Raw genomic sequence first — 27,236 nt, forward strand, 5'->3', positions numbered from 1 at the left:
ACACTGTTATACAAGCTGTACACTTTACATTGTAGCAAAGTGTAATTTCTTCAGTGTTGTCACATGAAAAGATAGAATAAATGATTTACAAAAATGAGAGGGTGTACTTACTTTTGTGAGATACTGTACATTTTATCTTGTACCTAGCATCATCAGGACAGATACCTATATACACAACACATTTTGGTCTGATTTTTCCCCCCTGTGTCTGCCCCAGGTCGGGTTAATTTGTTGGGGGTTCGAAGGATGGCCGTGTGCTAGTAAGTCATGTTTGTATTTATTATGATGTACATAAATACAGATTATGTTCTATGTTTATGAAACACTAATATTGCGTCTGTTAATTTCAAAAGAAAACTGTCTGTACATCTTCATAGTCCTGAAGAAGCCTTGTGTGAAATGCGTTGACCAGTGAACAGACAAAGACAAAGTGAACAGACAAAGATAGAGGAAAATGATCCAAAGCAAACACAGTGACGTGCCTCCATCCCTATTGGTTAATGCAAACAGAAAACAGAGGTCGTGGGACTTTAAATGAGGCCGGTCACCAACTAAGATATACAAAAATAGAATCTGAACGTAGTCATTTATTATATATACAGTAATTGATACAAATGTTGACATCAGTAACAAATATGATGCAGACATGTATACAAAAAAAGCTGACACAAAAAAATCCATATAGTAAGGAGATTGTTATAATAGTAATAAGATATATTCAGTAATAAAGTACATGGCCGTCACTAAATGTTACATCTAAGTAAAGAGAGGAAATATCTATACCTACACGAACCTTATGATATATACCAACTTATCCTTATATATGTATGATGTACATGAGTGAAATTAGTAGGAGACATTGATCTCCTGTGTACGAGCTGAGCTCAGTTTGGGGTCAGTTTCCTCATTTTATTGACATCTGGTTTTAGATAAATCAATAAATGTTATTTTAGGATAAATCCATGTAGTTGTTATCTGTCTCATGCTGTGCCCTTAAAGTCCACACATAGGACAGTGGTTCCTTGTGAACATCTGTAGTTTCCCATTTCTCTGAACAGATAGGATGTTGGGACTCTCATGATAGCTCTGGTTTTTCTTCTCCTATCCAAGTTCTCCAAATAAAACATAAAAACACATCCCATAGACTGGTCATTGGAGACAACGAGCGGAAGAGTGTGTGCACCTGGCTGTGTGAAAATACCCTGTATCTGACTGTGGAGTAATCAGCGGGAGGCCCGGACAAACCAATATCCAAGCGGCTCCTGCGGGGGTACCGCTGCGCAGAAAGCAAACCTTGCTTCAACAAACAGTTCTCTCCTCAGGACAGAAAAGAAGACAAAGGTAGGCGACTGCACCAAACTTTGATAAGACGCTGCAATGCACATCGATCACCCAGAGAGCAGAGTCCTCTCCATATGTTTTCCTTTTGGTTACACCCTAGCAGCCCGCATGGCGTCTGCTCCCTTCTGCTGACCTCAAGCCAAACATACTCACGTGTCCCAGACCTCTTCCACAGGGCAATCGATGCATCTGCAGGGCGACCCGGATCCCAGATGCAGGAACACAACTGCTATATCTGGGTTGGGCACTCTTAGGAGACATGTGCAGAATGGAAACATTTGTTTTGTTTCGGATAGATTCATTATGTTACTAATTTCATTTTGTTATGGAATTTGTTTCGTTTGGTTTTGGAATTCGATTACTTTTGTTTAGTTTTCGTTAAATTTCTTTTTGTTTTTCGGTAAAATGTGTTTCGTTTATTAATTTTCTAACGAATTTCAACTTTTCAGAACAATCGGATTTCCGATTGGTCGAAAAACAATCGACTGATTCAAATTCTGTTAAAAGAAATAGCTGGTTGTTAAGCAGGGGGCTGGGAAGCCGGCCCCCCACATCCTTACCAACCAATGACTCATCAGCTGTCAGCGGGCTTCCCCACTGACAGATGAATGGAAAGAAAAGAATGCCGGCATTGCCCGGTAATAGAAAAATGTTTAAAAAAAAAATGACATGGGATTCCCTCCCCCTCAGTCTATACCAGGCCCACGCCAAAATGTAAAAAAAAATAATGGCGGGGGGTCCCCCAAAATCCATACATGACCTTTACTTGAGCATGCAGCTCGGCAAGTCAGGAAAGGGGGAACCAGTAAGAGCCCCCTACTAACCCATACCAGGCCACATGCCCTCAACATGGGGGGGAGGGGTGCTTTGGGGCAGCTCTGCCCCCCCACCCCAAAGCTCCTTGTCCCCATGTTGATGGGGACAAGGGCCTCTTCCCCACAACCGTGGCCTGTGGTTGTGGGGGTCTGCAGGCAGGGGGCTTGTTGTACTAAGGGCCCTCCCCAGATCCCCCCCCCCATGTGAATGAGTATCGGGACCATAGTACCTGTACCTATTCACCAAAAAAGTGTCAAAAAGTAATAAAAACACACACACAATTTTTGAAAAATCCTTTATTAAAAAATAAAATCCAGCGTCCCCGATGGAGATCCGTCATCAATCCAGGGTTCATACACATTTTTACCAATAAAATTCCATGACTTTTCTATGACTTCACATAAATATTCATGACCTAAAGTTTCATGAAATGTCTATGTACACATGTTAAATAAGAAGAAAATCCATGTCACACCCAGCATATTTTTAGTGAAACAAATGACAAGCTTTGTAGTGTACAGTACCTTTGCAGTTAGGGTTTCGTTTCTGGATACAGACTCAAAATGGTCCCTTGTTTTACAGTGGATGAGATGGAAGCACCGCTGCGGCAGCTGGGAGCCAGTGTCACTTCAGGCACACGGGTGAAAAAGCCAGCGATCGGATTGGAAGCTGTCCAGCACGCATCTGCAGACTGGTGCTTTGCACCTTTAGCGTGGCTAGACAGCGCTGCCTCTCCCATGTTTGAAATGTCAAACGTTTTACGACACACACTGTACATTTAGCACGTCCCGGGTCATGATCTTTCTCCAGCCACCTCTCATAATTTTCATGATGAAGCCATACATTTTAAAGCTGCATTTCCCTGGCATTGCTACCCTGTGAACACACTAACTTTAGCTGAAACTGTGTTACTCCCATAAAGTTAACTTGTAATTTGACCAATATACTGTAACTGGAGAAAGAAAATTAATGGCTGCTCCTGCTTGGGGAAAAAGCTTCAGTTTAGGCAGTCATGATGGAGGTGCACCCGGACTGGTATGGATGGCACAGTCAGATGCCCAAAATGCGGCGCTTACTCTTGAGGCCCAAGCCACAGTCATGATGGAGGTGCAGGTGGACTGGTATGGATGGCACAGATGCACAAATGCGGCGCTTACTCTTGTCTATACTCAGGGGTCAAGTCCTGGGGAAAAAAGTGTGGGGCTGTGGACATGATACAGGAGGTGGTCAAAGGCTGCAGACATGGTACAGGAGATGGTCAGAGGTTGCGGACATGGTAGAAGAGATGGTTAGAGACTGCGGACATGATACAAGAGATGGTCAGAGACTGCGGACATGATACAAGAGATGGTCAGAGACTGCGGACATGATACAAGAGAAGGTCAAGAACTGCAGACACGATAGAAGATAGAAGAGCACTAGGGAGCCCGGAGAGCACAGGGGGAAGCAGAGAGCACTGGAGGAGCTGAATGGCACGGGGAGGGGACTGGAGAGAATTAAGGGGGGGTTTGGAAAGCATTGCAGGGGGGTTGGAAGGGGCAGGGGGGGTGGAAGCAGGGAAAACCAGGGGGTGGAGAGCACAGGGAGAGGGGGGGAACTGGAGAGCACTGTCTGAGGGGGAACTGGAAATAACTGAGGGGGGAGCCAGGGAGCACAGGGGGGTGGAGAGCACTGGGGGAGCCAGAGAGCATGGGGTGGAGATGAAAAGCACTGTGGGGAGCTGAAGAGCACGGGGGGGGCTAAGAGCACGGGGGGGGGGGCTAAAGAACACTGAAGGGGATAAAGAGCACTGAGGGGACTAAAGAGCACTGAGGAGGGGGGGGTTAATAGCACTGGCGGGGTTATTAGCACTAAGGGGGGGTATAAGAGCACGGGGGGCTAAAGAGCACTGAGGGGGGTCAGCAAAGGAAATTGTATAGGAGGGGGATGGGGCAGCTGCATATAGATGAATTGAACTTTTCATATTCCTCCTGCAGCCGCTGAGAGGAGTAACAAGCATTCAGCGACAGCATGAGGAATAAATATGGAAATTTCAATTCATCTCTATGCAGCTGCCCCATCCCATCCCCCTCCTATCCAGCCCCCAAACGAGACTCCTCAGGCACTGACCTTCTTCCTGCCCTGCAGCTGACTTTTAAGAAGTTCTTCACACGGAGATGCGGACACCGGCCTGACACTCATCAGTGCGGCGATGCGGGCAGCCCGGCAGACACTGGCCTGACACCCCCCCAGTGCGACGATGCGGGCGGCTTGTCACGGTCTATTCATATTGAAGAGGCCAGTGACCAGGCTTCAGCTGTGCGCTGCGGCTGATTAATCCGCCTAAACCCGAAACAGAGAAAATAGTCCACTTACTGTCCCCCGCTCCCACAGAATACAGGGGGCATTTTCTAAATTAAATAGTTGCACAAAATTCCATGACTTTTCCAAAACTTAGTGGGGTTTACTCATTTTACTTAACTTTTCCAGGCCTGGAAAGTGTCATGTCAAAATTCCATGATTTTCATGACCGTACGAACCCTGTCAATCACAACGCCCGCCGCACCCGAAAAAATAAATAAAAAAAGACGCTCTCGCCGTCATGGATCATGGAGGCCCTCTGATTACTGCAGGCTCCCCGTTTCACATCTTTTATATACGGTAGGTAAGGGGCAGGGCCAGCTGTCTACATCACCTGGTGGCACCGCCCCTTCTGACGTCAGGGACCCAGCATGCACCGCACCATCACATCAGAAGGGTGCAGTGCCACCAGGTGATGTAGACAGGTGACCCCGCCCCTTACCTATGTAAAAAATGTCAAATGGAGGAGGAACCTGCAGTAATTATTTTTTTAAATAAAGGATTTTTCAAAAATTGTGTGTGTGTTTTTATTACTTTTTAACAATTGTTGGTGAAAAGGTACGGGTAATATGGTCCCGATAACACCAAAGTTCCAGTGCTGACACTGCAGTAATCATACCATACTAAACTATATACTATATGGTCCTGATACTCATTCACATGGGGGGGGGGGGTCTGGGGGCCCCCTTGGGAAAAGGGGCTTTTTAGATTACGACAAGTCCACTGCATGCAGACCACCACGAACACAGGCCACGGTTATGGGGAAGAGGCCCTTGTCCCCATCAACATGGGGACAAGGTGCTTTAGGGTGGGGTGGGGGGGCTGAGCTTCCCCAAAGCACACATGGATTTTAGGGGAGAACTCACACGTTTTTTTTTTTTTTTTTAATTTTGGCTTCTAAGAGCCTGGTATGGACTGGGAGGGGGACCACGCCATTTTTTTTCTATTGCTGGGCAATGCCGGCATTCTTTTCTTTACATTCATCTGTCAGTGGGGAAGCCCGCTGACCTCTGATGAGCCATGGTTGGTAAGGATGTGGGCGGCCGGCTTCCCGGCTTGCTGCTTAACAACCAGCTATTTCTTCACACAGAATTTGCATTGGTTGATCGTTTTTTTTGACTGATCCAAAATCAAATCGTTCTAAAAAGTTGGAATTCGTTACAAAATGAATAAACAAAACAAATTTTAACAGATTTCAATGAAATTCATTACAATTTCACTTGGGGGTTTGGATACATCCGAATCTAGGAATAACCAAAAATTTGTCGGAATTTGTATTGGCGCCGAAACAAATTTCACGTGTCTAACACTTAATGGCCACCCGCTAACAGCTGGGCTCCCAGCCAAAACAAATGGCCGCTGATGGCAGGGCCCACTCTCCAGGCATGGATCCTCTACATATGTGTGCCATAACACCACCCCGCTGATAGCTGGGGACTCAATGACCACTCGGGACATTTGGAAGACTTCTGGATACTAGGCTTGTAACGATATTACCACTATCGCGGTATCGCGGTGTTTTGCATGGCCCGATACCGTCGTGGTGTGTGCACGGTATGGCCGCCTTCTACTTCTATGTGTCTCGTCGGCTCCTGTCTGACTATTCTGTACACTACAGTGCTGCTTGCTTACTGGCCGAGCCGAGGCGAGCGGCTGCCAGTTGGTTAGAGCAGTGTGGGTGGGCGGGCTTGTGGGGCGGAGCCAGCGCATGAGAGCGCCGAGCGGCGGACTCGGCAGAGCAGAGCCAGCTTCCCTGAATCCCTGGCAGCCACGGCAAGACACAGACACCGGACCGCCGGTGAGTAATTATAATGTGAAAGAAATTAAAAAAAACAGTGCACACTGACGCTACTCAAATCATCATTCATGACATGCATTGTACTAGTAGTTTTTAGAGTAAGCAGAACAGTGCTAAGAAGAGAAGAGGTATCAGGTGCCGTGCTAGTGGGGGAGTGGACAAGAGCATGAGGCCCAAAATGTGGTGTCACTATCTTCTAATCTTAGAGAGAAGGAGTGACTGTAATGTATATATTTCAAAGTGATTTTTTTATGTGGCTTACTGGCTTTGCTTTCACATATTTGCAAACTTATTTCTTCATTGAAGAAATAAGTTTGCAAATATGTGAAAGCAAAGCCAGTAAGCCACATAAAAAATCACTTTGAAATATATACATTACAGTCACTCCTTCTCTCTAAGATTAGAAGACAGTGACACCACATTTTGGGCCTCATGCTCTTGTCCACTCCCCCACTAGCACGGCACCTGATACCTCTTCTCTTCTTAGCACTGTTCTGAGTGTTCTCAATGTACAGTGAGTATAATAGTCCTGCAGGCCTCATTGATGATGATCCCTGCCCTCAGGCTGGATGTTCTCTCCCTCTGGGCTGTCTTTAACAATACCGTGAGCTTTTCCACAATATCGCAATAAATATCGTACCGTGAGGTCAATATCGAAATTGTATCGTACCGTGAGATTTTGATATCGTTACATCCCTACTGGATACCAAAGGAAGCTCCTGACATCCCGCACAGCTGCCCAGCACCAGACCCGCCCACCAATACTTCCAATAGGTAGGAAAACTTCATACAAAAATGGTCCTATAAGTAAGGAGGACAAAAAAGAAATGCAGCCATTGGCTTATCCTGAACATTTATAGGGGTGGGGGTCTTAAGGGGGAGGAACAAGGGCGGGGCTACCCAAACATAGGCTGCCATGGACATCTGTCAGGAAAGCACATTATGGCCACTAGATGGAACTGACCATTATAGGAAATCCCAATTCACCATGACTGGGGGAATGCGGGTCACATTTCATGAACACATTTTTAACAACCAGATCTGTAAGTGTTTGTGAAATCTTCCCGCACAAAATGTACTCAGCCAATGAAGGGTAATGACTCCATTTTTATTTTTCTCCTGCTATCAATGGCCGACACGGGACAACACTTCATCCATGTCTTTGGTGATCTCTGATCTCCTTATGAAGTGTTTCTTACATGATGAAGATCAGCCATGGAGTATATCTGAGGTGTATATCAGGGTGTGCTTCTTCCCCACATGTCCACCAACATTCATATAGAAGACATTTCCCACACTCAAGTCACTAATACACCTCGAGGATCGTGTGGGACCCCTGATGTACAGGAAGACAGGACTTCAGTGAGGAACAATTCCCTCACTCAGGACAGGAATACGGCTTCTCCCCCGTATGAGATCTCTGATGTCTGTAAACATTGGACTTCCTTGCAAAACACTTCCCGCACTCAGGACAGGAATACGGCTTCTCACCCGTGTGCAATTTCTGATGTCTGGAAAGATGTGACTTGCGTGAAAAACATTTCCCACATTCAGGACAGGAATACGGCTTCTCATCAGTGTGCGATCTCTGATGCGTGTAAAGAGTGGACTTCTGTGAAAAACATTTCCCGCACTCAAGACAGGAATATGGCTTCTCACCAGTGTGCGATCTCTGATGTGTGGAAAGATGGGACTTCTGTGCAAAACATTTCCCACACTCAGGACAGGAATACGGCTTCTCCCCTGTGTGAAATCGCTGATGTGACGAAAGATATGACTTGCGTGAAAAACATTTCCCACACCCAGAACAGGAATACAACTTCTCACCAGTGTGAAATCTCTGATGTGTGGAAAGAGTGGACTTCTGTGTAAAACATTTCCCGCATTTAGGACATGAATACGGCTTCTCACCAGTGTGCAATCTCTGATGTGTGGAAAGAGAGGACTTCTGTGTAAAACATTTCCCGCACTCAGGACAGGAATCTGACTTCTCACCCGTGTGCAATCTCTGATGTGTGGAAAGATATGACTTGCTTGAAAAACATTTCCCACACTCAGGACAGGAATACAGATTCTTACCAGTGTGCAGTCTCTGATGTGTGGAAAGATTGGACTTCTGTGAAAAACATTTCCCACACTCATTACAGAAATACGGCTTCTCACCTGTGTGCAATCTCTGATGTTTGTAAAGATTGGACTTCACTGAAAAGCATTTCCCACACTCAGGACAGGAATACGGCTTCTCACCAGTGTGCAATCTCTGATGCGTGAAAAGATTGGACTTCTCTGAAAAACATTTCCCGCACTCAGGACAGGAATACAGCTTCTCACCAGTGTGCAATCTCTGATGCGTGAAAAGATTGGACTTCTCTGAAAAACATTTCCCGCACTCAGGACAGGAAAACGGCTTCTCACCGGTGTGAGATCTATTATGTACAATAAGCTTGTATTTAAAACGGAAACACTTCCCGCACTCAGTACAGGGGAACCTCTTATCTGTTGGAAGGATGGCACCGTCCCCCACAGTCTGAGGTTCCTCAGGATAAGAGGAATACGATGGTCCGGCACCGTCCCTCACAGTCTGAGGTTCCTCAGGATAAGAGGAATACGATGGTCCATCTACACTGTGTGGTGCCGGATGGACATTTGAGGTAGCCGGGTTTTCTCCTGGACTATTCTGTGTGATGTCCTCATTTTCTACTTTACCGTCTGGAGACAAAGTGAGACAATCCTCTGAGGTTTTCCTCATCTCCTGTCCATGTGCTAAAATAGAAATACAAAAATTATTACTAGACATCAGCAGATTGGTTCCCCTAAACCAGGACTCCGCCCCCACTTCAGGCAGCTTTGTCTCTGAGGATCTTACAATTCCCCCCTCAAGGTAACTAGTAAATGGGACCTCTGATCTCCTACCAGTTCATTTCTTTATTCATGGACCTTAGTCAGAGAGTGAGGAAACAACGAGAACTGTCTTTTATAGGAGTGACAGTGATGAGGGATTATAGGACGAGTTTCCCGTCCCCCTCTATCACTCATTGCCACCTTCCCAACACAAGAAGTCCTGCACTTTCTTATTTAGTCCATGATTTAGTCATGAATAACAGCGGGGCTGAGCCCCACCAGAGGTCAGAGAGTGAGGATGGGGGGAGAACATTAGAGTTGGGCGGACGGTTCGGGCCGAGCAAAAGTTTAGACTGAACATCGCCTGTTCACCCCTTCGGCAAACACCCAAATTTGCAGGTCGTTCGGCAGGTGTTCGCCCCACTAAATGCCCTGCAATGCACTTTGGGCACAGTGAATAGCTGGTTGTTAAGGAGCGAGGCCAGGAAGACAGTCGCCGCATCCTTAACAACTGATAAGTCATCAGCTGTCAATGGACTTCCTTACTGACAGCTGAATAAGAAAAAAAAATTGCCAGTAATAAAGAGAAAAAAAAAGGGTATGGGTCCCACCTGGTATGGATTTTAATGGGAACCCCACAGCAAAGTAAAGAAAAACAGTGTGGGGTCCCCCCCAAATCCATACTCGACCCTAATCCGAGCATAAAGCCTGGCAGGCCAGAAAAGGGGGGGGGAACAAGCGAGTGCCCCCACCTCCAGAGCCCTACCAGGCCACATGCCCTTAACATGGCGGGTGGGTACTTTGGGGAAGAGGGGTCTCTGCCCCCCCCCCCCTGCACCCCAAAGCACCTTGTCAATGGGGACAAGGGCCTCTAGCTAACAACCCTGTCCAGTGGTTGTGGGAGTCTGCGGGCAGGGGGCTGATCAGAATCTGGAAGCCCCCTTTAACAAGGGGACCCCCAGATCCCACCCTGCCCATGTGAATACTCATTTGTCAAATAAGTATAAAAATGAATAAAATCAGGAGGCAGTTTTTGACAATTCCTTTGTTAAAATAAAAAAAAAAAAAAAAAAACATTGTCCCCCGATGTAAATCCATCGTTAATCATGACGCCACCGCCACCGCCAGACTTGAAAAATTAAATAAAAACGATCCACTGTTAAATAAGGCAAACCACCAAATGCCTGGCTTGCTGTTTGACAGTTCTTATATAGGTAAAGAGCGGAACCACCTGGCAATGTCTACTGGTCGCACAGTCCCCCTTGTGATGTCACCGACTGGTGCATGCTTGGTCATTGATGTTACAAGGGGCGATGCCAACTGGTAACCGCATCAGGTGGCTCCACCCCTTATCTATATAAGAACTGTCAAACGGCAAGTCAGGCATTTGGCGGTTTGCCTTAGTTGATAGCGGATCATTTTTTTTTTTAGAGTCTGGCGGTGGCGTCGGTGGCATGATTGACAATGGATTTACATCTAGGGGACACTCTTTTTTTATTTTTATTTAAGGAATTGTACTCATTCACATGGGGGGAATAGGGTTCTGGGGGCTCCCTTGTTGAAGGGGTGCTTCCAGATTCTGATAAGTCATCTGCCAGGCTTGTGGGGAGGAGACTCTTGTCCCCACAACATGGGGGGGTGGGTGCTTTGGGTGGGGTACAGAGCCCCCCTTTGCCCCAAAGAACTCCCCTCCTATGTTAAGTGCATGTGGCCTAGTATGATTTAAGAGGGGGGGGGGGCTGCTCACTCCTTCCCCCTTTCCTTACTTGCTGGGCTGCATGCTGGGATAATGGTATAGTATGGATTTTGGGGGGGGGGGACCCCCACGCCGTTTCTTTTTAATGTTGTTTTGTTGCCGGCAATGGTATTGTATTGTAATTTAAAGTGGTTGTAAAGGCAGAAGGTGCATTCTATGAGTTAAGATAAAAAGTATTCTGTGTGCAGCAGCCTCCCTCAGCCCCCATAAAACTTACCTGAGCCCCATTTCGATTCAACTAGGTTGCAGGAGTGTCTCGGCTGTCTGAGACTACCCGATCCTCATGGCTGAGACGGCAACGTGGCACATTGGCTTCTCTGCTGTCAATCGAATTTAGTCAGCCAATGAGGGGGGGGGGATGGGGCCAGGCTGTGGCTTCATGTCTGAATGAACACAGGGAGCTGCGGTTCGGCTCAGATTCCCTCATAACAAGCTACTTGCTGTGGGGGGCACTTGTCAGGAGGGAGGGGCCAGTAGTGCCAAACGGGACCTAAGAAGAGGAGGATCTGGTCTGCTCTGTGCAAAACCAACTACACAGAGGAGGTCAGTATAACGTTTGTTATTTTTAACAAAGATAAAAAACAAGATTTTAGTATCACTTTAAATGTGAATTGACTCGTTTTTATCCTTATAAATGTAATTATTGCTGCAGCAGGTTCTATACATGGTACAGATGTGCCACTTTACAGGTAGACTAAGGGGACCCCCCAGGCACTATATTTAAAAGACGTTTATCATTTTTATTAGCATTTTTTTAAGCATCAATAAAATCACTGCGCCTGTAAAAACAATCTGTTTTTACAAACATATTTTTGCATTGCTCCATGTCCCCCAGGGCAGTACCCGGGCCCCCATACCCTTATTATGGCCAATAACTTGCATATAAGCCTTCAAAATGGGCACTTTTGATTTTTCAAGTCCGGACCCTAAGACTTTAATAAGGTTCGCCGTTCAAATCAGAACTTTTTCTCTGTTCGGGAGGTCTGATGCAAACTGAACAGTGGGGGTCTCTATCTCTAGAGAACAACCAAGATGAAGACTGGACTGACTCTGAAGACCACCATCATTGGGTTACTGACTCCTCCCCCATGATCACTTTCTGTTTAAGGTTCCAAGTTTGAGGATGTTATCACATTATTATCAACATGTAAAAGTCTGTCCTCCAATCAAATCATCAGATATAAAATGTCCAGCTGGTATGAAATGGGTGTAACAAAAGAGAATCCATATTATGTGTGTATATATAGCAGTGGGTAGAGGGGAGAGAGCAGAAGTCAGGACTATGTAATGTACAACATAGAGTATATAGTGCAGGGGTCAGGAGTATGTAATGTACAACATAGAGTGTATAGTGCAGGGGTGAAGAGTATGTAATGTACAATATAGCGTATATAGTGCAGGGGTCAGGAGTATGTAATTTACAACATAGAGTATATAGTGCAGGGTCAGGATTATGAAATATACGAAATACAGTATATAGTGCAGGGGTCAGGGCTCATGATATTGGTATTCAGTAATCAGTGGAATCATGTTCCCATGAGACAAGTTGCAGAGGTCCCACACCGCTCCCTCCCATCTCCTGAGACTGCACTCAGTGACTTGGGTCTGAGACTATACAGACATATCCCTCCGCCCGGCACAGCCAGCAGACAACAGAGCAAGGAACCCTGGGAGAATTGTTCTGTCAGAGATCTTACTAGACCCGAGCATGGGGAAGGAGACCCAAGACTTACACCCCAGGTGCCTAGGTCTGGTAACACCTATGGTGAAAATCAACATCATGCTTCCAGGTGAACCCCAGAATCTCCATAAATCCAGTCTAGAGACATAAATTGTGTCCGCAGCACAGAGAAGGAAGATTGCCCAAGAGAAATACAGGAATACAGGATGGGGAACACAGCTCAGGAAAGTGACCAGGGTATTACAGGCTGATATCAACCAGCCCCCACCCTACTCTGGACCAATCAGTGATCAGTATGGGTGGAGGAATGTATTTAGTGTTAATGACCCACCTGTGCTGATCTCTGTAGGAGTGTCCTTCTCTATAAATGTCCCCGTTATTCCATCCTCCTCCATAGACTGCTGATCATCCCTCACATACGTCTCTTCTTCTTCTGTTTTAATCTCAACCTTTATATCTATCTGATCCTTACCCTAAACCAAGAAAAAGAAATAACATTTAATTGGTAAACTATAAGCTCACATTATAATCCACACATCATCTTCACAATTTATGTTCTAAATGCTCCGCCCCACCAACCTTGTAACATTGAGGGATGGTGTGACCTTCCTGTGTGGAATCCCGGGAATACAGAGGACGGGGACATCTCTCTGGTGGGTTCCTGGTATTAGGTGGCTCCATCATATCCTTGTGTCCTTCTGACAACTCCTCCATAACTCCATACTCCTCATCCTCCTCTTTATACTCTTCTTTTACAACAATATTATAATCCAAGAGGTTTCCACTCTGAAAGATATAATTAAACATTCATTGTAACAAACATGCTGTGTATAAAATCAGAACTACCAATAATTGTTCCTCATCTACCTGATGATGGTGAGGGATGGTGTGACCTTCCTGTGTGGAATCCCGGGAATACAGAGGACGGGGACATCTCTCTGGTGGGTTTCTGTAGCTGGATGACTCCACCATGGCGTCCTGGTACAGATCTTTGTGTTCTTTTGGAAACTCTGACTTCTCCATCATCCCACCCTCATCATCCTCCTCTTTTATCTCTTCTTTAACCTCAACTTTAGAATCTCTCAGGTTTCCACTCTGAATATATAATAAAAATGACATCAATGGTAACAATGCAGATAATGTACAGATCCTAATGATAGTATCAGTGATTGTTCCTCATCTACCTGATGATGGTGAGGGATGGTGTGACCTTCCTGTGTGGAATCCCGGGAATACAGAGGACGGGGACATCTCTCTGGTGGGTTCCCATTACTGGATCCATCTGTAGGAAACACACACACTGACTGAATACATTGTTTCTATGTGTTTATCAGATGATGGGGGATCTAGGTGGATCCTCCGTACTGCTCTCTCCTTTACAATAAAGTCTCCTCTTACCCGGTGATGTGAGGGGCGGCTGATTCTCCATCATGACGTCCTTGTAGAGATCCTTGTGTCCTTCTAAATACTCCCACTCCTCCATGGAGAAATAGACAGTGACATCCTGACACCTTATAGGAACCTGACACATACAATGATACAGTCACCATCCAGACACATCCCTTGTCTGTTACTGGATAATGTCCCAGAATTCCCAGCACCGCTCACCTCTCCTCGATCATCTCTCTGGTGACTTCTAGAATCTTCTTTTTATTTCTCTATCAGGGAGGGAGGTGGAGGCAATGTGATGGTCATATGATCTCCAGACTTCACAGGAGGAAAACTCTAGATCTGAACACAAATAGTAAAATAAAATGAAATTCACAGAATCCTCCTCACCTCACCATTCAGGTCTCCATTTTATTATAGCCTCACTTCACACTGAGGTATAATTTACCCACACAGGACCCCCACACTACATCATTACGTACAACACAGGACAAACAGTCCCACTTTGCTAGTGAGCATGCCAAGGAACCACCCGCATCCTAAGAGCATCAGTAAAAAAAAAAAGCCAGATAGAGGGACATTGGAAGGAGGAGCTGTGAGGACAGTGTGATGTCATAGGACATATAGACTCTGGATGGAGGGACATTTAGATGGGGAGATTTGAGGGACCCTCTATATGAGGCTCCTGTGCTAACCAAATCATTGTTCCTGGGTGCCTCCCACTTCTCCTAAAATGAAGAGTGAACTTTGACCTTTACCATACAGAAATCTGTCAGGAATGTGTAAAAGTAATCTCTCATGTGAGCAGGTGACGTGCGGAGGAACGGAGTGTAAATAGACAATTTTCTCCAGAGCTCCTAATGGTGGGGATGGATTTTGCTGCATGCTGGTGCCGAGTTCCCCCCCCCCCCCCCCCCAGGGTCACTGCAGGTGTGGAGAAAAGCTGTGTAAGAGGATATGGAGGAGAGATGAGGAGGAGATCCAGGAATCAGGATAAAGGTCAGGACAAGCAACAGACGAGCTCATCCAAGAGATGAAGCCGGGGTCACTACACAGAAAATCAATCCAAGGAAACAACAGGCAGGACGAGGAATAGCAAGAAGGAGCTCAGAGACAAATGAGAATATTGCTCAGCCAATGGGAGATTATCTTTATGACTTAAATAATGAAGGAGATGAGGGGGAGGGGAGGTGACCATAGATACATGGAAATTCAGCTGGTTCAGCAGGGATCGGTCACATTTCCATCCATGTGTGGTTAGCTTTGGAAGCAAGATACATTAATCATCAACTGATCCCCTTGAAGGGGTTAATCTACTTATTACCTCTGCCGCCAGATCCTGCAGTGTCTCCCTCTACGTTCTATGGAACGTCCTCTGTACCTGACATCACTTCCTGTCTGTACTGACATCACTTCCTGTCTGTATTCCATAGAGACTTCCTGTCTGGGTAGAAGTGAGATCACCATCTTGTGGAGCTCAGAGGAACTGCTGCCCTGAGAAACATCGGGTAGTAGTGTGAACACGGCCTTGTGCTGTGTGTGTATATACTATATATTCTTCCGCTTTCTCTCCTCCCTGAGTGTGTATGAAGAGGCGGAGCTCCTGCTGGAACAGCGGTTAGAGGAGGAAGCCGAGTATAGGAGGGAGACTGACAGAAAGCTCAGCAGACTTGCAGGAGTGAGCGAGGAGGATCCAGTTCCTTTGCCATCGGAGGTGAGGAGAGTGTGAAGGATGTTTGTGACTCTGGTAGCTGAAAAGCTGGGAGTCATATTGCTCTTGTGAATGGGGAAGCAATACTAAGGGGGCGCCCTCACCATCACGTGTGTGAGAGGTGGAAGAAGGCGTGGCTACACTACAGCTGGCACAGTTTGGAGCACGGAGCACTTTCACACCTTATCAACTTTTTATTAGGTTGTGAACTTTATTGGAGCAACAGAACTTCGTTGAAGTAGATGCAAAGTAGAAGCAGTGGACTTGCAGAGAACACTATATTGAGCACAAAATATTGTATGATTACATGAATTTGCACAGGTTTTTACTTTATAGAAAATATTATAAGATAATGAAGTAGGTGTAAAGTGGAAGCAGTGGGTCTGCAGGGAACAGCATCTTGAGCACAAAGCACTTTATGTTGTATATGAATTTGCACATGGTTCAGTTTACTTCATTTATTGATAAACACCATAAGATGAATGAAGTAGGTGTAAATCTAGACCTAGGGAACACAAGGGAGGTGGAGTGTGAATCCTCCTATCCTCACAGAGCACCTTCCAGGTTCTCCACTCTCCTCCCTCTCATCATTTGAAGCTCACTGTACGTCTATTTTCTCCAATCTCCTCTAGAATTGCTGTGATCTATCGGCCCGCTGGACCGGTATTAACTTTCCTTGATGACTTCTCTGCCTGGCTGCCCTACTTTCTCTCTTCGGAAATCCCCACAATCATTCTCAGCGACTTCAACATCCCTGTTACTACGAACACTTCTGCTACTTCCAAACTTCTCAGTCTAACCTCCTCATTTGGCCTGAAGAAATGGGTGCACAATGGATAGAGGCTTCTACTCACTCTGGTGACATCACCCTCAGCCTTGTATTCTCCCACCGATGCCCTCCATGTATCCTCCCCACCAATCCTCTCCCTCCCTCTAAACACCACTAGGGATGGGCATCAGAGTTGCTTTTTCCAACCGTTGGAAAACGCAACTCTGATGTGGGGAGACACATGAACAGCAGTGGCAGAACTGCATGGAATGAATGAACGTCCTGCAATGATCAAGATGGGACCCGCTTATCTGTGAGGATTCTTTGGAACCTGGCTCATCAGTCACAGAGTGGACCCCACATACCCACTTGGAATCCTATCCACCCTCTAAACATTGATTTGTGATTCTAAGGTGGAAAGAAAGGGTGAGTGCTACATCTAGTGGACACTTCAGGTACAGGCACCTGTGTTCCACTATACCTCTATTTAATTTCACCCATCACGGACACCAGTTCCAGCAGTTCCGTGTAGAGGGGAATCTGCCCCCTTTTTTCACCATATTATTCTTTTTCACCATATTGTTTTCTCACCATAATTTATTTATATTGTCACTGGTTTCTCATTTATACCACCACTTAAGGTTATTAGATCCTGGTGCACATTTCAGAGATATATATTTTTTTCTGCACTTCACAATAAATTATTCATTTTACACTTTGTGGTATCAGTTTTTATACCTTTTATATCCTTTTATAGCACTTTAGGCACTTCTCAAGGCTTACATATTTTAGCCCAAATCCTGTCTCTGCCATTTTGCAGATTGCACCTTCACTTCATCTGGCACTAATTTACTATTTATTGATTCACATTTTATATGTTTTTTTTTTAACAAGATTTTATTGAGACTTGTCAAAGTTATACAGCAAACAGACAGTGCATTAACCAAAACATTCAATACAAAGAACAACTGAATAGAACGAGCACATAGCAATAGAGCTATGCTGAACGACAGGCCTCAAGCTTCATTTTTTGAAGGAGACTATATAGTGCAAGTAATCCGTCCCCGGAGGGACCTGCAGAAACACATTTTATATGGTTTTAATAAGATCACCTTGTAGGATCTTGGTTATTACATATATCAAGTACAGTCAATAGGTTGTTAAGAAGTGGGAAGCTGGCCGCTGTGTCCTTAACAACGAATGAGTCATGAGCTGTCAGTGGGCTTCCCCGCTGACAGCAGAATGTAAAAAAAATAATTGCCGGCAAGAAAAAAAAATCGGGGAAAAGTGGACGTGGAGTCCCCCAAAATCCATACTAGGCTCCTGACATGAATTTTAAGGGGAAATCCATGCCAAAATTGTAAAAACAAAGGGCATGAGGTCCCCCCAAAATCTATACCTGACCCTTATCCAAGCATGCAGCCTGGCAGGCCAGGAAAGAGGGGGACAAGCGAGTGCCCCCCTTAATCATACCAGGCCACATGCCCTCAACATGGGGGGTGTGCCCCCAAAGCACCTTGTCCTTATGTTGATGGGGACAAGGGCCTCTTCCCCACAACCTTGGCCTGTGGTTATGGGGGTCTGGCGGCAGGGGGCTTATCAGAACCAAGGAGCCCCCTTTAACAAGGGGGCCCCCAGATCCCGCCCCCTATGTGAATGAATGTAGATCCATCGTCATTCACAACGCCCACTTCACCTCTGGACCCCCCCCCCCAAAAAAAACACTCCACCCTCAAGGAATGACAGTCTGACAGTTCTTAAAAAGGTAAGGAGCAGGGCCACCTGGTGACATCATCTGGTGGCCCGCCCCTTGTGATGTAACTGACTGGTACATACTGGATCGGTGACATCATAAGGGACAGGGTCACCAGGTGACATCATCAGGTGGCTCTGCCCATTACCTATTTAAAAACTGTCACCCAGCGGAGCAGGCATTCGACAGTCAGTCTTCCTCGTGGGCGGAGGTTTTTTTTTTTTCTTTTTTTGGGTCGGCGTTGCAGCTGTCGTTGTGATTGATGATGAATCTACATCAGGGGACATTGTTTATTTATTTTTTTTAATAAAGGAACTGTAAAAAAACTGGCTCATGTCTTTATTTTTTACACATTTTTTGGTAAATGAGGGCCAGGATCTGGGGGCCCTTTTTTCAAGGGGGCTTCCAGATTCTGATAAGCCCCCTGCAGACCCCCCTGCCCCAAAGCACCCCCCCATGTTGAGGGCATGTGGCCTGGTATGGTTTGAGGGGCATTTGCTTGTCCTCACCCCTGTCCTGGCCTGCTAGGCTGTGTGCTTGGATAAGGGTCTGGTATGGATTTTGGGGGGGAAGATACTCCAGTTTTAAAAAAAAAAAAAAATAGGAGTGGGGTTTCCCCTCAAAATCTACACCAGACCCTTATCCAAGCATGCAGCCTTTTTTTGGCCTGGTATGGATGGGGCCTGGTATAGACAGTGGGGACCCCACGCCGTTTTTTTCCCCATTTTTTTTTTTGCCAACAATCATTTTTTTCTACATTCAGCTGTCTGAGGGAGAGCCAGCTGACAGCTGAGGACTCATTTGTTGTAAAGGATGCCGTGGCCTGTTTCCCAGCCTCGCTTCTTAAAAACCTATTGACTGTGCACTCGGCGGGATGTAAATAGTAAAATAAATAGAAGAAACGCAGAGCACACAGAAAATTTGGGTGTTTTGCAAACACCTGAAGGGGCCATTTCTGGCTGAAGTTATGCTCGGTCCAAACCACTCGCCAATCCCTAGTGGTGTTTAGAGGGAGGGAGAGGATTGTTGGAGAGGATGCATGGAGGGCATCGGTGGGAGAATACAAGACTGAGGGTGTTGTCACCAGAGTGAGTAGAAGCCTCTATCCATTGTGTATCCATTGTTTCAGGCCAAATGAGGAGGATAGACTAAAACATTTAGAAGTAACAGAAGTGTTTGTAGTAACTGGGATGTTGAAGTCACCGAGAATGATTGTGGGGATTTCAAAGGGCCTGGTATGGACCGAGGGGGGACCCCCACACTGTTATTATTTTTATTTTTTATTTCCATTGCCGACAATGGCTGGGAAAATCAATTTAAATGTAATTTTTTTCTTTATAAATGTCAGTTTTGCTGCAGCAGGTTCTATACACAGTACAGATACACCACTTTACAGGCAGACTAAGGCTGGATACACACTATACAACTTTTGTTGTTAGATTTCCTTTAGATTTACCTTCAACTATGTAGTGTAAGGGCCTGCCTGACTGCATACAAATTGAAACTGTTTAGGTTTGACCTCATATTATATGGTTTTGGTAAATCTAAAGGAAAAAATTGAAAGAAAATTGTATAGCGCGTATCCAGTTTTGGGGACCCCCCAGGCACTATATTTTAAGTAATTTTTCTTTTTTTTTTTTTTCATTTTAAGCATTAATTAAAATCATTGCTCCTATAAAAACAATATTTTGTAACGAAAAAAATTGCATTGATAGTATCAAACATGAAAAAATAATAATTTTAAAAAAACACACACAGAAATTTCGGCCAAACGGACGATGTTTAAGCCGAACTTATGTCCGTCCCGAACCATTTGCCCATCCCTACTCCCGGTTATCTCTCACCTCGACTACTGCAACTCCCTCCTCGTTGGCTTACCTTTACATAGGCTATGCCTCCTTCAGTCCATCATGAATGCTTCTGCCAGACTCCTCCACCTTACAAACCGCTCAGCATCTGCTACCCCTCTCTGCCAATCCTTCCATTGGCTGCCACTCACCCAACAAATTAAAAATACTAACGGTAACGTACAAAGTCATCCACAACTCGGCCCCCAGCTACACCACTAACCTGGTCTCAATATTCCAACCAAGTCATCCTCTTCGATCTTCCCAATATCTTCTGCTTTCTAGTTCCCTTGTCACCTCCTCCCACTTCCAGGACTTCTCCCAAGCCTCTCCTGTCCTACTGAACTCCCTACCCCAATCTGTCCGACTATCTCTTACTCTATCCACCTTTAGGTGTTCACTGAAAACTCATCTACCTATTCTGCCCCCCACCTAACAACTGTACTTTTATTTTCTCCATCAGCCCATCCCCTACAATTGTTACCTTTTGGATCACTTGACCCTCCCTCCTAGATTGTAAGCTCTAAAGAGCAGGACCCTCCGATTCCTCCTGTATTGAATTTTATTGTAATTGTACTGTTTGCCCTAACACTGTAGAGCCTGCGCAAACTGTTGGCGCTTTATAAATCCTGTATAATAATAATAATATATGACTGCCAAGTCCAGCCTCTCTCAGCCAGGGTTCCTCCAAAGGTTCCTAGGGGCTCCTTGTCACTTCCTTGGGCTGTATATGGAAGTGTCACCTACCAGCCCTTTCTGGATACTGAAGCTTGTCATCATTGCACCGACACACACAATTTTTTTTATTCAATATATTTTTTATTCTAACTTTAAATTTAACAAGAGTGAAAAAAAAAAAGAACAAAATGGTAAAGGAAGAAATCCAATTGGTCAGGAAAATGACTTGTCTGGAATGTGGAGGCGGAGTCGGTAATAATTTGTGTACAATACAATACACAACGTGTTACATTATTATAACAAAGTATTGTAGAAAAGATCACACCATAGAAAATGGGGGAAAGGAGAAAATAAACCCGGATATGAAGGTGACATTTGTGTACGAGGAACACCTTAACAATTACCACCATTTTATTCTCCAGGGCCTCTGCTTTCAGAAAATATATGTTTGGGGGTTTTATCTAATCTTCAGGCCCAAAATCTGCATTTTACCATGTGTGCAAAAATAATGCAAACACAGCACTGGCAGTGAAAGGGTTAATGTGAGCTAGATGGGATCACTCTGCTGGGGTCACATTAGAGCTCCCCCTAGCTGCAGCCTGGTAATAAAATTGCTAGGAGGACTATTCATTTATCTGCTACATACTTCCCATCTTTATATAAACATCTCCTGATATTTAGGGGGAAATATTGGAACATTTACATAGCAATTCTCTCAGTGACAATGCATGTACATTCCTTCTGTGTGACTGGGGAAACAATGAATGTTATTAGGGGATTTGCTGTGCTGTTGAAGATTTTTCATTGATATAAAATGGAAAATGTTGCATTTGGACACTAGATGGCGCTAATTGCTATGATACTGAGGCCGTCTAAAGGAATTAGGAATTTTTAGTTCTAAATCAATAGTTGGTTTAATCCTGTGGTTTTATTTTGTTTAAGTCCTTCAGTGTGTACAGTACTCATAAATGCATGGGTATGATCTCGGGTAACTAAGGGGTCTATGCAAAAAATATTTTGGATGAGTGTGACAAGCATGTGTCCAGCCTTGACAAATTCTGGCCATATTCTAATAAACACAGTGATTTCCTATAATCGTCAGCTCCAACTAGTGGCCATAATGAGATATTAGTTCCTAAACACCTCAATCAGGAAAAATAGATCAATACCCCATTATGGCCACTAGATGGACCCAATGATCATAGGAAATCACTGAATGAAATAAAATAAGACCAACATTTGTCATGGATGAATGGATGAATGAATGCTTGTCATATTTGTTCATCTATTTTATAAAAACTAAACATGTAAGTGAAGTGGTAACTATTGAGCCAATCGCTTCATCAAACCACACATAATATCTCCCTTCAAAGGGAAAACAAAAATTATTTACAGAAAATAAAACAGTATAAATATTTTCCAACCAATAACCTCCACCCAGACAAGATATGTAGAAATATAAAGACAAGCGGTGTTATCCCTCTCGTGCCGCACTTCGCCAAGCCACCCAAATCCACACAGGAGCAAAGGAAAGAAGTTCTCACCTAGTTTATCTCTGAGTTCTCCTTCCCTCCTGTTGGGGGATGGGAGAAGGATGGACTGAAGACAGAGAGACACGCTTCGGGGTCACCACTGGTAAGTAGAGCCTTGAAATGAAGGACATCAACTTCAGAATTTCTGTCTTGTCTGTGTAAAGTTTACTGATAAAGATATATGGGATCTCACAGCTTCTAGCTCTGTAACCCGCTATATCATTATCAGTAACCGTCACACAGACAAGCAAGACATTCTGAAGGAGATTCCTTCATTTCACGGCTCTACTTACCACTCTACACCCCAAAATGTACTCAGCCAATGAAAAGCCAACACGGTACAACACTTCATCCATGTCTCTGGTCATCTCTGATCTCCTTATGAAGTGTTTCTTACATGAGGAAGATCAGCCATGGAGTATATCTGAGGTGTATATCAGGGTGTGCTTCTTCCCCACATGTCCACCAACATTCATATAGAAGACATTTCCCACACTCAAGGCACTAATACACCTCGAGGGTTGTATGGGATCCCTGATGTACAGGAAGATAAGACTTCAGTGAGGAACAATTCCCTCACTCAGAACAGGAATACGGCTTCTCCCCGTGTGAGATCTCTGATGTCTGTAAAGATTGGACTTGTGTGAAAAACATTTCCCGCACTCAGGACAAGAATACAGCTTTTCCCCCGTGTGAGATCTCTGATGTGCGTAAAGATTAGATTTGTGTGAAAAACATTTCCCGCACTCAGGACAGGAAAACGGCTTCTCTCCCGTGTGAGATCTCTGATGTGTGTAAAGATGGGACGTCTGTGAAAAACATTTCCCGCACTCATGACAGGAAAACGGCTTCTCTCCCGTGTGAGATCTCTGATGTATGTAAAGATGAGACTTTAGTGAAAAACATTTCCCGCACTCATGACAGGAAAACGGCTTCTCCCCCGTATGAGATCTCTGATGTGTGTGAAGATTAGACTTTAGTGAAAAACATTTCCCGCACTCAGGACAGGAAAACGGCTTTTGCCCCGTGTGAGATCTCTGATGTGTATAAAGAGTGGACTTCTGTGAAAAACATTTCCCGCACTCGGGACAGGTATACGGCTTCACCCGTGTGTGAGATCTCTGATGTCTGTGAAGATGAGACTTCCGTGAAAAACATTTCCCACACTCAGGACATGAATGCAGCTTCTCCCCCGTGAGAGATCTCTGATGTATGTAAAGATTGGCCTTCTGTGAAAAACATTTCCCGCACTCAGGAAAATAAAGTGACTTCTCCCCAGTGTGAGATCTCTGATGTGTTTGAAGATGAGACTTTTGTGTAAAACATTTCCCACACACAGGACAGGAAAACGGCTTCTCCCCTGTGTGAGATCTCTGATGTGTGTAAAGAGAGGACTTCTGTGAAAAAGATTTCCCACACTCAGGACAGGAATACGGCTTTTCCCCCGTGTGAGATCTTTTATGCACATTAACACTATATTTAGAACTGAAACGTTTCCCGCACTCAGGACAGGAATGCGTTTTTTCTCCTGTATGAGATCTTTCATGCTCGTTAAGTTTTGACTTAAAAGGGAAACACTTCCCGCACTCATTACAGGAAAAACTCTTAGCTGTTGGCAGGATGGCACTGTCCCTCACAGTTTGAGGTTCCTCAGGATAAGAGGAATACGATGGTCCGGCACCATCCCTCACAGTTTGAGGTTCCTCAGGACAAGAGGGATATGATGGTCCGGCACCGTCCCTCACAGTCTGAGGTTCCTCAGGATAAGAGGAATACGATGGTCCGGCACTGTCCCTCACAGTCTGAGGTTCCTCAGGATAAGAGGAATACGATGGTCCTGCACCGTCCCTCACAGTCTGAGGTTCCTCAGGATAAGAGGAATACGATGGTCCGGCACTGTCCCTCACAGTCTGAGGTTCCTCAGGATAAGAGGAATACGATGGTCCGGCACTGTCCCTCACAGTCTGAGGTTCCTCAGGATAAGAGGAATACGATGGTCCATCTACACTGTGTGGTGCCGGATGGACATTTGCGGTCGCCGGGTTTTCTCCTGGACTATACTGTGTGATGTCCTCATCTTCTACTTTACAGTCTGGAGACAAAGTGAGACAATCCTCTGAGGTTTTCCTCATCTCCCGTCCATGTACTAAAATAGAAATACAAAGATTATTACTAGACATCAGCAGATTGGTTCCCCTAAACCAGGACTCCGCCCACATCAGGCAGCTTTGTCTCTGAGGATCTTACAATTCCACCCTCAAGGTAACTAGTAAATGGTAGAGGGTGACTAGGTGTCCCAAAAGCCACACATTAAGTCAGGACCTGCTGTATGATAGTAAATGGCAATCTCAGTCTGGACCTACGCCAGGCCACGCCTTGATGTGCGGGACACCTACTCACTATCTACCGATATAAAATGTCCAGCTGGTAGGAAATGGGTGTAACAAAAGAGAATCCATATTATGTGTATATATAGCAGTGGGTAGAGGGGAGAGAGCAGAAGTCAGGAGTATGTAATGTACAACATAGAGTATATAGTGCAGGGGTCAGGAGTATGTAATGTACAACATAGAGTATATAGTGCAGGGGTCAGGAGTATGTAATGTACAACATAGAGTATATAGTGCAGGCATCAGGCGTATGTAATGTACAATAAAATTATACATTGTAAGGGTCAGAACTCATAACTCAGGCACAGCCAGTGAACAGCAGAGTAAGTAACCCCGGGAGAATTGTTCTATCAAAGCTTAGTAGACCTGGGCATGGGGAAGGAAATCTAAAGCACATATCCCAGGCAGTGCCGGTAGAAGGTCACCTATAGCCCAGGGCGAACATGCCAATCAGCGCCCCCTCCCCCAATATGTATGAGCATTATGTGTCAGCAAACCCCCCCCCCCAAAAAAAACAAACATTGGGCACTAATCTGCAGGATTACCCCACACATCCCTACTAGCACAAATCTTTCTCCCCAAAATAAATTATCCCCTAGTACAAATCCCCCCCTTTACCATATCACCTATTCTAGTACAAACCCCCCAAAATTGGCCCTCCTAGCACAAATCACCCATGAATCACCACTTCTAGCACACACCCAAATTTCCCTTCCTATAACAATTCTTTGCCCCTGCTGCTACTTAAATTACTCCTCCCAACTCCTTACATTTCTCCTCCTTGCGGTGGCCCCCCACTTCACATGATACCACAGTGCCCAGGGCAGCCGCCCCCTCCTGCCCACCCCTTGTCCCGACTCTGACCCCAGGTGCCTAGATCTAGTAACTCCTCTGGTGAAAAGTAACATTTTGCTGCCAGCTGAACCCCAGAATCTCCATAAATCCAGTCTAGAGACATAAATTGTGTCTGCAGCACAGAGAAGGAAGATTATCCGAGAGAAATACAGGAATACAGGATGGGGAACACAGCTCAGGAAAGTGACCAGGGGATTACAGGCTGATATCACCCAGTCCCCACCCTACTCTGGACCAATCAGTGAGCAGTATGGGTGGAGGAATGTATTTAGTGTTAATGACCCACCTGTGCTGATCTCTGTAGGAGTGTCCTCCTCTATAAATGTCCCCGTTATTCCATCCTCCTCCATAGACTGCTGATCATCCCTCACATACATCTCTTCTTCTTCTGCCTTACCCTCAGCTTTTATATCAATTGGCTCTTCACACTATACCAAGAAAATAATAGAAGAGGTCATCTGTAATACATAAGCTTCAATATTGTGACATCACATTTTAAAAAAATCCCTTCAATGAGTCCATTTTCTAGATGCTTCGTCTCACCAACCTTGTAACAGTGAGGGATGGTGTGACCTTCCTGTGTGGAATCCCGGGAATACAGAGGACGGGGACATCTCTCTGGTGGGTTTCTGTAGCTGGATGACTCCTCCATGGTGTTCTGGTACAGATCTTTGTGTTCCTTTAGAAACTCTGACTCCTTCATCATCCCATCCTCATCATCCTCCTCTTTTATCTCTTCTTTAACCTCAACTTTAGAATCTCTCAGGTTTCCACTCTGAATATATAATAAAAATGACATCAATGGTAACAATGCAGATAATGTACAGATCCTAATGATACTATCAGTGATTGTTCCTCATCTACCTGATGATGGTGGGGGATGGTGTGACCTTCCTGTGTGGAATCCCGGGAATACAGAGGACGGGGACATCTCTCTGGTGGGTTCCCATTACTGGATCTATCTGTAGGAAACACACACACTGACTGAATACATTGTTTCTATGTGTTTATCAGATGATGGGGGATCTAGGTGGATCCTCCGTACTGCTCTCTCCTTTACAATAAAGTCTCCTCTTACCCGGTGATGTGAGGGGCGGCTGATTCTCCATCATGACGTCCTTGTAGAGATCCTTGTGTCCTAAATACTCCCACTCCTCCATGGAGAAATAGACAGTGACATCCTGACACCTTATAGGAACCTGACACACACAATGATACAGTCACCATCCAGACACATCCCATGTCTGTTACTATATAATGTCCCAGGACAGTGGCGGCTGGTGCTCAAAATTTCTTTGGGGGGGGGGGGGGGGGCAACAGAAAAATGTAATAGGCATTGCTTTGCGGCAAAAAAACGCTGTAAAAAAATTGCGTGACTTTGAGGTCACAGAAGGGTGAAAGGGGCCTTCAGTAATTAAGGTATAGTGTGCCACCTTCAATGAAGAGAGAGACCAGCGTGCCCCCTTTCAATGCAGAGAGACCAGCGTGCCCCCTTTCAATGCAGACAGACCAGCATGCCCCCTTTCATTGCAGACAGACCAGCGTGCCCCCTTTCAATGCAGAGTGACCAGCGTGCCCCCTTTCAATGCAGAGAGACCAGCGTGCCCCCTTTCAATGCAGAGTGACCAGCGTGCCCCCTTTTAATGCAGACAGACCAGCGTGCCCCCTTTCATTGCAAAGTGACCAGCATGCCGTGCCCCTTCAATGCAGACAGACCAGCGTGCCGTGCCCCTTTCAAT

At 45.3% G+C, this 27,236-nt stretch overlaps 2 protein-coding genes across 2 annotated transcripts in view; both read right to left on the reverse strand.

Moving 5' to 3' along the window:
- Window positions 1-14,304, reverse strand: part of LOC309544000 (uncharacterized protein) — a gene marked incomplete at its 3' end in the record, with an annotated part of 48,812 nt that extends 34,508 nt beyond the window's left edge. The window contains exons 1-4 of the mRNA XM_082276400.1: window positions 14,182-14,304; window positions 13,972-14,095; window positions 13,758-13,855; window positions 13,441-13,668 (exon numbers count right to left, since the gene is read on the reverse strand). Coding sequence (XP_082132526.1) covers window positions 13,441-13,668; window positions 13,758-13,855; window positions 13,972-14,056 — 411 coding nt within the window. The remainder of the gene's footprint in view (window positions 1-13,440; window positions 13,669-13,757; window positions 13,856-13,971; window positions 14,096-14,181) is intronic.
- A 3,161-nt stretch (window positions 14,305-17,465) lies between these two features.
- LOC309544001 (uncharacterized protein) lies at window positions 17,466-26,701 on the reverse strand (the record flags this gene model as incomplete). Its single annotated transcript, XM_082276401.1, has 6 exons — window positions 26,576-26,701; window positions 26,362-26,459; window positions 25,784-25,925; window positions 23,944-24,398; window positions 23,719-23,814; window positions 17,466-17,516 (listed from the first exon to the last, which is right to left on the reverse strand). The coding sequence occupies exons 1-6, from the start codon at window positions 26,655-26,657 to the stop codon at window positions 17,466-17,468; spliced, it is 924 nt and encodes a 307-aa protein (XP_082132527.1). The 5' UTR covers window positions 26,658-26,701.
- Between the last annotated feature and the right edge of the window lie 535 nt (window positions 26,702-27,236).

The sequence above is a fragment of the Pelophylax lessonae genome, assembly GCF_965119305.1.
Source record: "Pelophylax lessonae genome assembly, contig: HAP1_SCAFFOLD_601, whole genome shotgun sequence".
Classification (NCBI taxonomy): Eukaryota; Metazoa; Chordata; class Amphibia; order Anura; family Ranidae; genus Pelophylax; species Pelophylax lessonae.